The sequence below is a fragment of the Babylonia areolata genome, chromosome 16 (assembly GCF_041734735.1).
Source record: "Babylonia areolata isolate BAREFJ2019XMU chromosome 16, ASM4173473v1, whole genome shotgun sequence".
In the NCBI taxonomy this organism is placed as follows: Eukaryota; Metazoa; Mollusca; class Gastropoda; order Neogastropoda; family Buccinidae; genus Babylonia; species Babylonia areolata.
This window is the reverse complement of record NC_134891.1, coordinates 405,001-418,496: the sequence shown is the minus strand read 5'-3', so window position 1 is coordinate 418,496 and position 13,496 is coordinate 405,001. Positions and strand designations below refer to the sequence as shown.

The 13,496-nt window shown below is 45.2% G+C and overlaps 1 protein-coding gene across 3 annotated transcripts in view; it reads left to right on the top strand.

The window, feature by feature from the left end:
• Nucleotides 1-416: 416 nt before the first annotated feature.
• The window catches only part of LOC143290769 (solute carrier organic anion transporter family member 4C1-like), a 35,661-nt gene continuing 22,581 nt past the window's right edge, over nucleotides 417-13,496 (top strand). The window contains exons 1-4 of one of the 3 annotated variants that reach the window (XM_076600281.1): nucleotides 417-503; nucleotides 2,819-3,259; nucleotides 5,443-5,727; nucleotides 10,586-10,774. In XM_076600281.1, the coding sequence (XP_076456396.1) occupies nucleotides 2,986-3,259; nucleotides 5,443-5,727; nucleotides 10,586-10,774 (748 nt within the window). In that variant the 5' untranslated portion in view covers nucleotides 417-503; nucleotides 2,819-2,985. Of the gene's footprint in view, nucleotides 504-945; nucleotides 1,056-1,165; nucleotides 1,244-2,818; nucleotides 3,260-5,442; nucleotides 5,728-10,585; nucleotides 10,775-13,496 lie in introns of those variants that run through there. The other 2 variants (XM_076600282.1, XM_076600283.1) reach the window with 2 other exon arrangements.

Genomic DNA, 13,496 nt, shown 5'->3' with positions numbered 1-13,496 from the left:
TGTGTTCATTTATTTGTACATCTGTCATTTCTTTATTCGTCCATTTAATCATTCATTCCTTTACTTATATTCACATATCCATTTAATCAGTTTTCTCTTTTGAAATGACTTTTTTCGTTTTCTTTCTGTTCTTTTGCCATCACTCTTTTTGCTTGCATGGTATGTGCAAAAGATGATTTTTATATAACCTTAATTAATGCCCTTCATGAAATCTCGTGAAATCGTGTGTAGCTTGATTATCGTGCAAATACGCAGAAGGTTGTTTGTTTGTTTTTTACCACCACCACCCCCTCCCCGCTCCCCCACAAAATTTTGCGATGGTGGATTTGACAAAGACACAAACATCCCCTGGTTTGACCCATGCATCCGACGTCACGAGAAAGAAAGGAATTTCCCAAGCTTCCGGTTGTTAATTTTTCCACCTGTCTGTGATTTTCGAGTACCGTCCCTTGGAAGCCACTTGCAGACACGAATGCAGTGGAAGTTCTGATTTTGCGAAATCGGTATGGCAAAACTATCAGTTATCAATCTATAATTATGCTGTCCGAATTTTGTGTGTGCTTTCTATGATGTATTATAGGAAATAGAACAACAGGGCAGATTTATTTTCAAACAGAGCTAGTCTGGGTTGGTTCAGTGCTTTTATTCATGGGCACTTCATCCACGCTTCGAGTTCAACTGATCGACTGTTGCAGACGACATGCAGGACAGAACGTGTGAGAGAAACGAAGCAGGATAATTTCTCGGCCTGCACTGAAATCGGTGCTGCTCACTGATCACATATGCAATGAAAGAAGTGTCTGTTTGGGTTTTTTTTTTAAGTTGGTTTTAAAACTCAACTTTTGATAAAAGTGGTGCCTGTTGGTAATACGTTTTTATTTATTTATTTGTTTATTTATAAAGGGGCGTAAGTCACCATGAGGGGGTGGGCATATGAAGGAAGAGCTTATGTTACGTCCGGAGCCTTCGCAAAGGGTACACAATATAAACGTTGTTCTTGCCCAACGCGAAAGAGAGCTTCGATGAAAGAAACAGAACCGTTTTGCCAAAATCTGGTTGGTTGCCAAAGATTTCTGCTGACAGGAGTTGTTAGCTCTGTACATTTTTTGTTTTACAGTTGTGTGTGTGTGTGTGTGTGTGTGTGTGTGTGTGTGTGTGTGTGTGTGTGCTAAGCTTGCAGGTGGCATTTGTGGAATATGTTACTTGTTAGTTGTCTGTAATAGTGTGGAGAAGTGATGAAAATGTGAGTCGCCTTCAGTGGCATTGTTGTGTGTCTTAGTTGGCTGTAATAGTGTGGAGCAGTCATGAAAATGTGAGTCACCTCTGGAATAACTCATCAGAGGAGCTGTGTCAGTTGTAAGGCTGTGAAGTGAATGAACTGTCTGATTGTGGAAGCAGCAGCTATACTGTTTTCTTTCTTCATGCTACAGTTCCAGAATCAGAAGATTCTGTTGGTTCTGACCAACATTATTTGTGCACAGCACAGTGATGAAGATCTGACTGAGATCTCCCCTCAAAGATTGGGCTTTAAAGTTCACTCTCATTTGGTCACCCACTGAAGAAAACTAATTCAAAGCAGGGTGGTACAGTAGATGGAGAGCAGTGTGAAGAATGAAACAAGTGATGGACTTGAGTAGAAAAAGCACCCTGACTCCCAATTATTTATGTGCAACGCAGTGCTTCATTGTGGTTTGAGATCAAGGATGTATATAAGTATGTCTGTCATAAATCAATCAAAATTAGAGTCTGAGTTTGTTCAGTGAGTAAAACAGCCTGTTCAAGATCTTGGACAGTTACACAGATCTTGAGGTCAAGTGACAAGGATTAATGTAGACAATATGTTCAGTTAAAAAAAGAAAACGAAAAAAAGAGAGATCTTGACTGAAGTAAAGTAATTGATGAATGGGCTGCAACATTTCATTATTTAAACCACAGCACATCAGCACATCCAGCAGGCAAGCTGATTTTCTGGATGTAGACACACTGGTCCACTATCACCTTATTTATCTATATTGTACATTTAAAACCCTGCATTTAATAAATTATGAGAGGAGACAGAAAGACACACACACACACACACACACACACACACACACACACACACACACACACACACACATATATATATATATATATATATATGTAGAGAGAGAGAGAGATCAGTGTGCAGATGTAATATATTTCATCCATAACTTAGTGAATAATGGTACGGTTTTTTGAAAGGAATGTTAAAAAAGAAATGTGTCTAGTCTGTTCCTGAATCCTGAGAAAATGCAAACAGTTTGGGTACAGCTGTTAAAAGCTACACCTGTTAAAGGCTACAGTGTTAAAAGCTACAGCTGTTAAAAGCTACAGCTGTTAAAAGCTACAGCTGTAAAAAGCTACAGCTGTTAAAAGCTACAGCTGTAAAAAGCTACAGCTGTAAAAAGCTACACCTGTTAAAAGCTACAGTGTTAAAAGCTACAGCTGTTAAAAGCTACAGCTGTAAAAAGCTACACCTGTTAACAAAAAGAAAAAAAAGACATCTTACCAATTACAAATGATTTGGAATCCACTCCACAGTAATTCAAGGTATTAATTAAACCAGTTATTGTAAAAGAATGGAAATCAAAATCATGCTTGCAAAGAGATAAATATTAAAATAACAAAAAACTAGAAAGTTTTGCACTGTTGGATATAATAAAGGCCCACAATCAAGCTAAAAAGAGGTATAGAAGAAAACAATCAACAAACTCTGTGTGTGTGTGAGAGAGAGAGAGAGAAAGAGAGAGAGTGAGTTTGTGTGTATGTATGTAATCAGCCGGATTTTCATTTTCAGCTGCAGCCAAGGAGTCCAGAATGGGAAATGTTACATGAAAAGGAAAAGACCCATAGGCGCGATCACCAGCATCTCCTGCATTTCCCTCCTACTGCCCCAACAGAAATGAGGAATTGAGCCACCTGTATCCCATCCACTTCAACCAAAGAGGACAGTGCGGGAGAGCAATGGGAGAAGAAGCAGAAGACCTGAGCAGCGTCAATCGTGTTCCTCTGGTGACCATCAGTGACGGGGCCAGCAGAGGGACCAGCTGCCTGACAGAAGAGGAGCATGACGGCAAAAGGCAAAGGGCAAGCAGTGACGGGAACAAGCGGAGGAAAGCAGAGGAGCTTGCGGAAGATGTCCTGTGCGGCATTCTGTGCTGGAAGCCTCAGTGTCTGCAGCGCTTCAACAACCCGCCCTGCCTCCTCTTTTTCTTCTCCATCTATGCCCTTTCCTTGGGTGAGTGTGGTTTTTACCATGGTGGTGCATGGTGGGTGAGTGTGGTTTTTACCATGAGGGTGTGGGGGGTGAGTGTGGTTTTTACCATGAGGGTGCAGGGGGGTGAGTGTGGTTTTTACCATGAGGGTGCAGGGGGGTGAGTGTGGTTTTTACCATGGGGGTGCATGGTGGGTGAGTGGTTTTTACCATGAGGTGCAGGGGGGTGAGTGTGGTTTTTACCATGAGGTGCAGGGGGGTGAGTGTGGTTTTTACCATGAAGTGGCATGGTGGGTGAGTGTGGTTTTTACCATGAGGTGCAGGGGGGTGAGTGTGGTTTTTACCATGAGGGTGCAGGGGGGTGAGTGTGGTTTTTACCATGAGGGTGCATGGTGGGTGAGTGTGGTTTTTACCATGAGGGTGCAGGGGGGTGAGTGTGGTTTTTACCATGAAGTGGCATGGTGGGTGAGTGTGGTTTTTACCATGAGGTGCAGGGGGGTGAGTGGTTTTTACCATGAGGTGCAGGGGGGTGAGTGTGGTTTTTACCATGAGGTGCAGGGGGGTGAGTGTGGTTTTTACCATGAGGATGCAGGGGTGTGAGTGTGGTTTTTACCATGAGGGTGCAGGGGTGTGAGTGTGGTTTTTACCATGAGTATGCAGGGGTGTGAGTGTGGTTTTTACCATGAGGGTGCAGGGGTGTGAGTGTGGTTTTTACCATGAGTATGCAGGGGTGTGAGTGTGGTTTTTACCATGAGGGTGCAGGGGTGTGAGTGTGGTTTTTACCATGAGTATGCAGGGGTGTGAGTGTGGTTTTTACCATGAGGGTGCAGGGGTGTGAGTGTGGTTTTTACCATGAGTATGCAGGGGTGTGAGTGTGGTTTTTACCATGAGGGTGCAGGGGTGTGAGTGTGGTTTTTACCATGAGTATGCAGGGGTGTGAGTGTGGTTTTTACCATGAGGTGCAGGGGTGTGAGTGTGGTTTTTACCATGAGTATGCAGGAGGGTGGTGGGGGGGTGTAAGGGTGGTTTTTACCATGAGAATGCAGGGGGAAGGGGGGGGGGTGAATGTGTTTTCTATCATGAGGATGCAACGGGTGGTGGGTAGGGGGGTGAGTTTGGTTTTTACCATGAGGAACAGGGTGAGTGGTGGGGGAGGGGAGTGTGGTTTTTACCATGAGGTACAGTGAGGGTCGGGTGTGGGGGGTGAGTGTGGTTTTTACCATGAGGTACAGTGGGGGAGGGTGGTGGTGGTGGGGTTACCATGAGGTGCAGTGTGGGTTAGCGTGGTTTTTACTCAAACTGATAAATGTTGCATAGAGGTGTTCTTGTATTCATTGGTATGAAGCTGTTAACTTGCATTTGGCACAACACATCGTTTAAATTACAATGATGTTATAATAACAGTACAGCAATGACTTAAGATTTCAACAATGTAATGATAACAGCACAGCAATGACTATGAATTACAATGATATGATAACAGCACAGCAATGACTATGAATTACAATGATGTCATGATGACAGCACAGCAGTGACTATGAATTACAATGATGTCATGCTAACAGCACAGCAATGACTATGAATTACAATGATGTCATGATGACAGCACAGCAGTGACTATGAATTACAATGATGTCATGCTAACAGCATAGCAATCACTATAAATTACAAAGATGCAATGATTCAGCAGCAAAGCAGTGACTCTTAATAAAAACGATGCAATGGTAATAGCACAACAATGACTATAAATTACAATGTAATGATAACAGCAAAGCAATGACAATAAATTACAACGATGCAGTGATAATCGTGAACAGCGCAGTAGTGACTATAAATTCTGTCTCTGTGATTTTCCATCCAAATCTGTCATCACTTCTCTTGTTTTCTGTTTCAACCATTTGTTGGCCAGTGGCTTACTTAAGAATTCAATTATATCAGCATCAGCTGCAGTTTATTTGTTTTAAGTCCCCCTTACTCTCTATCTGTCTCTGTTTGTCTGTCTGTCTGTCTGTCTGTCTCTGTGTATTTTCCCCCCTGATATGTCTGTGAACTGTTTGCCACTGACTCAGGTTTGTCTGTCTGTCTGTCTGTATATTCCCCCCCCCCCCCCCCCCCAAAATATGTCTGTGAACTGTTTGCCACTGACTCAGGTCTGTCTGTACATTTCCCCCCCTGATATGTCTGTGAACTGTTTGCCACTGACTCAGGTTTTGTGGTGAACGGAATCAACAACGTGAATACCACGGCTATAGAGCAGCGTTTCCACCTGACCAGTGCCACAGTGGGCCTCATCTCCAGTGCCTACGATGTGTCGGCTGCCATCTTGGGCCTGCTGATCAGTTACTTCGGAGCCGGTCGACACAAGGCCCGCATGGTGGGCATCGCTGTCATCATCTCGTCCTTGGGTTCGATCCTCATGGCGTTGCCGCATTTCACCACTGGGCCTTACTCCTTGGGAGAGGACAGTGCCACGTCCCTGTGCCTGCCTTTAAGTCAGTACCTGTTGACTGCTGTTGGTGTTGTGACTTTATGCTGTTGATTGTGTTGTGACTTGATGCTGTTGACTGCTGTTGGTGTTGTGACTTGATGCTGTTGACTGCTCTTGGTGTTGTGACTTTATGCTGTTGATTGTGTTGTGACTTTATGCTGTTGACTGCTGTTGGTGTTGTGACTTTATGCCGTTGATTGTGTTGTGACTTTATGCTGTTGATTGTGTTGTGACTTTATGCTGTTGATTGTGTTGTGACTTTATGCTGTTGGTGTTGTGACTTGATGCTGTTGACTGCTGTTGGTGTTGTGACTTTATGCTGTTGACTGCTGTTGGTGTTGTGACTTTATGCTGTTGATTGTGTTGTGACTTGATGCTGTTGACTGCTGTTGGTGTTGTGACTTGATGCTGTTGACTGCTGTTGGTGTTGTGACTTTATGCTGTTGATTGTGTTGTGACTTTATGCTGTTGACTGCTGTTGGTGTTGTGACTTGATGCTGTTGATTGTGTTGTGACTTGATGCTGTTGACTGCTGTTGGTGTTGTGACTTGATGCTGTTGACTGCTGTTGGTGTTGTGACTTGATGCTGTTGACTGTGTTGTGACTTTATGCTGTTGACTGCTGTTGGTGTTGTGACTTGATGCTGTTGACTGCTGTTGGTGTTGTGACTTGATGCTGTTGACTGCTGTTGGTGTTGTGACTTGATGCTGTTGACTGCTGTTGGTGTTGTGACTTGATGCTGTTGACTGTGTTGTGACTTGATGCTGTTGACTGTGTTGTGACTTGATGCTGTTGACTGCTGTTGGTGTTGTGACTTTATGCTGTTGATTGTGTTGTGACTTGATGCTGTTGACTGCTGTTGGTGTTGTGACTTGATGCTGTTGACTGCTGTTGGTGTTGTGACTTTATGCTGTTGACTGCTGTTGGTGTTGTGACTTTATGCTGTTGACTGCTGTTGGTTGTGTTGTGACTTTATGCTGTTGACTGTGTTGTGACTTGATGCTGTTGACTGCTGTTGGTGTTGTGACTTTATGCTGTTGATTGTGTTGTGACTTGATGCTGTTGACTGCTGTTGGTGTTGTGACTTTATGCTGTTGATTGTGTTGTGACTTGATGCTGTTGACTGCTCTTGGTGTTGTGACTTTATGCTGTTGATTGTGTTGTGACTTGATGCTGTTGACTGCTGTTGGTGTTGTGACTTTATGCTGTTGATTGTGTTGTGACTTGATGCTGTTGATTGTGTTGTGACTTTATGCTGTTGATTGTGTTGTGACTTGATGCTGTTGACTGCTCTTGGTGTTGTGACTTTATGCTGTTGATTGTGTTGTGACTTTATGCTGTTGACTGCTGTTGGTGTTGTGACTTTATGCCGTTGATTGTGTTGTGACTTTATGCTGTTGATTGTGCTGTGACTTTATGCTGTTGACTGCTGTTTATTGTGCTGTGACTTTATGCTGTTGACTGCTGTTTATTGTGCTGTGACTTTATGCTGTTGACTGCTGTGTGTTGTGACTTTGTGCTGTTGATTGTGTTGTGACTTTATGCTGTTGATTGTGTTGTGACTTTATGCTGTTGGTGTTGTGACTTTATGCTGTTGACTGCTGTTGGTGTTGTGACTTTATGCTGTTGACTGCTGTTGGTTGTGTTGTGACTTTATGCTGTTGACTGCTGTTGATTATGTCATGACTTTATGCTGTTGACTGCTGTTGATTGTGTCATGACTTTATGCTTTTGACTGCTGTTGGTGTTGTAACTTTTATGCTGTTGACTGCTGTTGATTATCTTGTAACCTTTATACTGTTGACTGCTGTTGATTATCTTGTAACCTTTATACTGTTGACTGCTATTGATTATCTTGTAACTTTTACGCTTTTTTTTAATCCTGTGCAGAGAGGTTTCAATTTCTTGAGGTGTCACTGTGTTCAGACAAATCCATGTACACTACACCACATGTACATCTGGTGTGTGGAAGTGCATCAGGGATGCCTGACAGCAGCATAACCCAACGTGCTAGTCAGGCCTTGAATGCATGCCTATATTTGTGTACCTATCAAAGTGGATTTCTACAAAATTTTGTTAGAAGACACTTACGTTGCCATGGGTTCTTTTTCAGTGCACCAAGTGCATGCTGCTTAGGGATGTCAGCTTATCCCAGTAACCAGACACTCAGTTTGATTTGCCAGTCAAACGTGGGACAAAGGGCGCATGTGCAGCATGCATTTAGTGGACGTTAAAGAATCCACAGCAACGAAAGGGTTGTCCCTGGCAGATTGCTGGGGAAATCCACTTTGATACTGAAACAAAATACACTGCAGACAGAAGTATGGGTGGTGGTACATTGGAGACACTCTCTCCCTGGAGGGAGCATTTTAAATTTCATGTTACATTGGAGACACTCTCTCCCTGGAGAGAGCATTTTAAATTTCATGTTACATTGGAGACACTCTCTCCCTGGAGGGAGCATTTTAAATTTCATGTTACATTGGAGACACTCTCTCCCTGGAGAGAGCATTTTAAATTTCATGTTACATTGGAGACACTCTCTCCCTGGAGAGAGCATTTTAAATTTCATGTTACATTGGAGACACTCTCTCCCTGGAGGGAGCATTTTAAATTTCATGTTACATAGGAGACACTCTCTCCCTGGAGAGAGCATTTTAAATTTCATGTTACATTGGAGACACTCTCTCCCTGGAGAGAGCATTTTAAATTTCAAACAGAGAAATCAGTTTTGACAGGAAATACAATACAATACAATGCAATGCAATGCAATGCAATACAATACAATACAGTACGTCAGATCTGCCACTTCCAGCCATGGTTGACTTTCACAGTCATGTTGAAGTTTACACTGGATGTTTTTGCAGCTGATTTGGAACGAGGCACTTGGCAGCTGTGTATGGAAAGCTTATGTAGTTGTGGGTTCTTCACACTGAGGGTTGCACTTATTGACAGGACTTTACACACCATTTCTACACTGTGGGTTCTTCACACTGAAGGTTGCACTTACTGACAGGACTTTACACACCCTTTCTGCACTGTGGGTTCTTCACACTGAGGGTTACACTTACTCAGTTACTGACAGGACTTTACACACCCTTTCTACACTGTGGGTTCTTCACACTGAGGGTTGCACTTATTGACAGGACTTTACACACCCTTTCTACACTGTGGGTTCTTCACACTGAGGGTTGCACTTATTGACAGGACTTTACACACCCTTTCTACACTGTGGGTTCTTCACACTGAGGGTTGCACTTATTGACAGGACTTTACACACCCTTTCTACACTGTGGGTTCTTCACACTGAGGGTTGCACTTATTGACAGGACTTTACACACCCTTTCTACACTGTGGGTTCTTCACACTGAGGGTTGCACTTATTGACAGGACTTTACACACCCTTTCTACACTGTGGGTTCTTCACACTGAGGGTTGCACTTATTGACAGGACTTTACACACCATTTCTACACTGTGGGTTCTTCACACTGAGGGTTACACTTACTGACAGGACTTTACACACCCTTTCTACACTGTGGGTTCTTCACACTGAAGGTTGCACTTACTGACAGGACTTTACACACCATTTCTACACTGTGGGTTCTTCACACTGAGGGTTACACTTACTGACAGGACTTTACACACCCTTTCTACACTGTGAGTTCTTCACACTGAGGGTTACACTTACTGACAGGACTTTACACACCATTTCTACACTGTGGGTTCTTCACACTGAGGGTTACACTTACTGACAGGACTTTACACACCATTTCTACACTGTGGGTTCTTCACACTGAGGGTTACACTTACTGACAGGACTTTACACACCCTTTCTACACTGTGGGTTCTTCACACTGAAGGTTGCACTTACTGACAGGACTTTACACACCATTTCTACACTGTGGGTTCTTCACACTGAGGGTTGCACTTATTGACAGGACTTTACACACCCTTTCTACACTGTGGGTTCTTCACACTGAGGGTTGCACTTATTGACAGGACTTTACACACCCTTTCTACACTGTGGGTTCTTCACACTGAGGGTTGCACTTATTGACAGGACTTTACACACCCTTTCTACACTGTGGGTTCTTCACACTGAGGGTTGCACTTATTGACAGGACTTTACACACCATTTCTACACTGTGGGTTCTTCACACTGAGGGTTACACTTACTGACAGGACTTTACACACCCTTTCTACACTGTGGGTTCTTCACACTGAAGGTTGCACTTACTGACAGGACTTTACACACCCTTTCTACACTGTGGGTTCTTCACACTGAGGGTTGCACTTATTGACAGGACTTTACACACCCTTTCTACACTGTGGGTTCTTCACACTGAGGGTTACACTTACTCAGTTACTGACAGGACTTTACACACCCTTTCTACACTGTGGGTTCTTCACACTGAGGGTTACACTTATTGACAGGACTTTACACACCCTTTCTACACTGTGGGTTCTTCACACTGAGGGTTACACTTACTGACAGGACTTTACACACCATTTCTACATGCTTGGTCCAGTGTCTTGTGTACTATGTTTGGCCTTTGTTTGGACTTTGAGTTGTTGTGGATTGTTGACTTGTTTGGTTAGACTTTGAGTTGATGTGGATTGTAGTCTTGTTTGGTTAGACTTTGAGTTGATGTGGATTGTAGTCTTGTTTTGCAGTGCAGTTAGTGCTGCTTATAATCAGAGACATCTTTTGTGTAGATAAAAAAAAAGAAAAAAGATTTAAATCAGAAATGAAGCACTAAAAGAAAAGAAAAAAGAACCCCAGAAATTCTGACAGCACTTGACATATTTTCTCCAGTTCTCCAGAATCCTTTGGAACTAAGTGTTCCCATTTTGACTGCAGACAGCACGGCGAGAGAGACGTCGTGGCCGGAGCAGTGTGACACGGAGCAGGAGAACGGTCTGTCACGATACCTGTACATGTTCATCGTGGGGCAGATGCTGCATGGGGTGGGAGGCACCACCATCTACACTGTGGGCGTCACGCTCATCGACGACAGCGTCCGGCCATCCACCACCCCTCTCTACTTAGGTAATCGCCCGCTTCTTTCTTTTTTTTTTTTTTTTTATTTTTTTTTTTTTTTTTGCTGCTGCCCATTGTCTGCACCGGTTCAGTGGCATTACCCACATGCCTCTCCTTCAGAGTCAGCCTTCACAACCCTTTCTTTCTTTTTTTTTTTTTTTTTTTTTTTTTTTTTTCTGCCCATTGTCTGCACCAGTTCAGTGGCATTACCCCCATGCCACTCCTTCAGAGTCTGTCTGTCTTACACAGCTACACCCAGGTTTGGCTGTTGCTGTCCCAGTGTCGGCAGTCCACAGAAAAGTATCAGTGTCAGGTCGCCAGAAAGCCACACACCAGAGGAGATCCCTGCACTGCTGCTGAGTCACTTCAGTGGTGTTCAGTAGTGCCTGTTCTGATTTAAGGTACTTAGGATACCACCTTCTGAGCCCCATACTGATGACAGTAATCACTTAGTCTCGAAGTCAGACTGAATGAGTGTCCACCCAAGAGTGGAGACCACCACCCCGTCCCTCCGAAAGCAGTTCTCCGTGAACCTGCTGTTCATATATGTGTGATCCCCCACCTTTTTCTGTTGTTTCTTTGCCTGCCACGACCCTTCTCTTGTCGCTGCCATGGCAGAGTGGGTAAGGCATTGGTCAGGGTGCTGTACCCCTTTTGGCCTGGTGTTGTGTCCTTGGGAAAGGCATTGGTCAGGGTGCTGTACCCCTTTTGGCCTGGTGTTGTGCCCTTGGGTAAGGCATTGGTCAGGGTGCTGTACCCCTTTTGATCTGGTGTTGTGTCCTTGGGTAAGGCATTGGTCAGGGTGCTGTACCCCTTTTGGCCTGGTGTTGTGTCCTTGGGAAAGGCATTGGCAGGGTGCTGTACCCCTTTTGGCCTGGTGTTGTGTCCTTGGGAAAGGCATTGGCAGGGTGCTGTACCCCTTTTGGTCTGGTGTTGTGTCCTAGGGAAAGGCATTGGCAGGGTGCTGTACCCCTTTTGGCCTGGTGTTGTGTCCTAGGGAAAGGCATTGGTCAGGGTGCTGTACCCCTTTTGGCCTGGTGGTGTGTCCTTGGGAAAGGCATTGGTCAGGGTGCTGTACGCCTTTTGGCCTGGTGTTGTGTCCTTGGGAAAGGCATTGGTAGGGTGCTGTACCCCTTTTGGCCTGGTGTTGTGTCCTTGGGAAAGGCATTGGTAGGGTGCTGTACCCCTTTTGGCCTGGTGTTGTGTCCTTGGGAAAGGCACTGGTCAGGGTGCTGTACCCCTTTTGGCCTGGTGTTGTGTCCTTGGGAAAGGCATTGGTCAGGGTGCTGTACCCCTTTTGGCCTGGTGTTGTGTCCTTGGGAAAGGCATTGGTCAGGGTGCTGTACCCCTTTTGATCTGGTGTTGTGTCCTTGGGAAAGGCATTGGTCAGGGTGCTGTACCCCTTTTGGCCTGGTGTTGTGTCCTTGGGAAAGGCATTGGTCAGGGTGCTGTACCCCTTTTGGCCTGGTGTTGTGTCCTTGGGAAAGGCGTTGGTAGGGTGCTGTACCCCTTTTGGCCTGGTGTTGTGTCCTTGGGAAAGGCATTGGCAGGGTGCTGTACCCCTTTTGGTCTGGTGTTGTGTCCTAGGGAAAGGCATTGGCAGGGTGCTGTACCCCTTTTGGCCTGGTGTTGTGTCCTAGGGAAAGGCATTGGTCAGGGTGCTGTACCCCTTTTGGCCTGGTGGTGTGTCCTTGGGAAAGGCGTTGGTAGGGTGCTGTACCCCTTTTGGCCTGGTGTTGTGTCCTTGGGAAAGGCATTGGCAGGGTGCTGTACCCCTTTTGGTCTGGTGTTGTGTCCTAGGTAAAGGCACTGGTCAGGGTGCTGTACCCCTTTTGGCCTGCTGTTGTGTCCTTGGGAAAGGCATTGGTCAGGGTGCTGTACCCCTTTTGGTCTGCTGTTGTGTCCTTGGGAAAGGCATTGGCAGGGTGCTGTACCCCTTTTGGCCTGGTGTTGTGTCCTTGGGAAAGGCGTTGGCAGGGTGCTGTACCCCTTTTGGCCTGGTGTTGTGTCCTTGGGAAAGGCATTGGTCAGGGTGCTGTACCCCTTTTGGTCTGGTGTTGTGTCCTTGGGAAAGGCATTGGTCAGGGTGCTGTACCCCTTTTGGTCTGGTGTTGTGTCCTTGGGAAAGGCATTGGCAGGGTGCTGTACCCCTTTTGGTCTGCTGTTGTGTCCTTGGGAAAGGCACTTTGCTCTGATTCTCCTCACTCCACCCAGGTGTCAATGGCTCCCTGACTTGGCTGGGGAAGGTTCAAGAGGATTGGGTCCAGTCTTCCTATGCTGAGCCCTAGACACAGTGGATGTGGATTCACTGCTGTGATGGCCATAAACAATTCTAACTTTGTTTGATATTATGACCACTGTGCGGTTACAGCCCAGAAGTATCACATCTACCTTGGAAGGGAGATAATTTGACTGGAGGGGATTGTATTCCACACTCACCAGCATTATCTGACTGCAGGGCATTGTATCCCACACTCACCAGCATTATCTGACAGGAGGGGATTGTATCCCACACTCACCAGCATTATCTGACTGCAGGGCATTATATCCCACACTCACCAGCATTATCTCCCCTCTTTAGGCTTTGAGTGGAGGTCTGGACGCCAGTCATTCTGATGAGAAAATAAATGGGGGTCATGTGTGCAGTATGCACTTAGCTTAGTTAAGGAACCCTTGGCAACAGAAGGGCTGCCCCTGGCAAATTTCTGGAGAAAAATCCATTCTGATATAC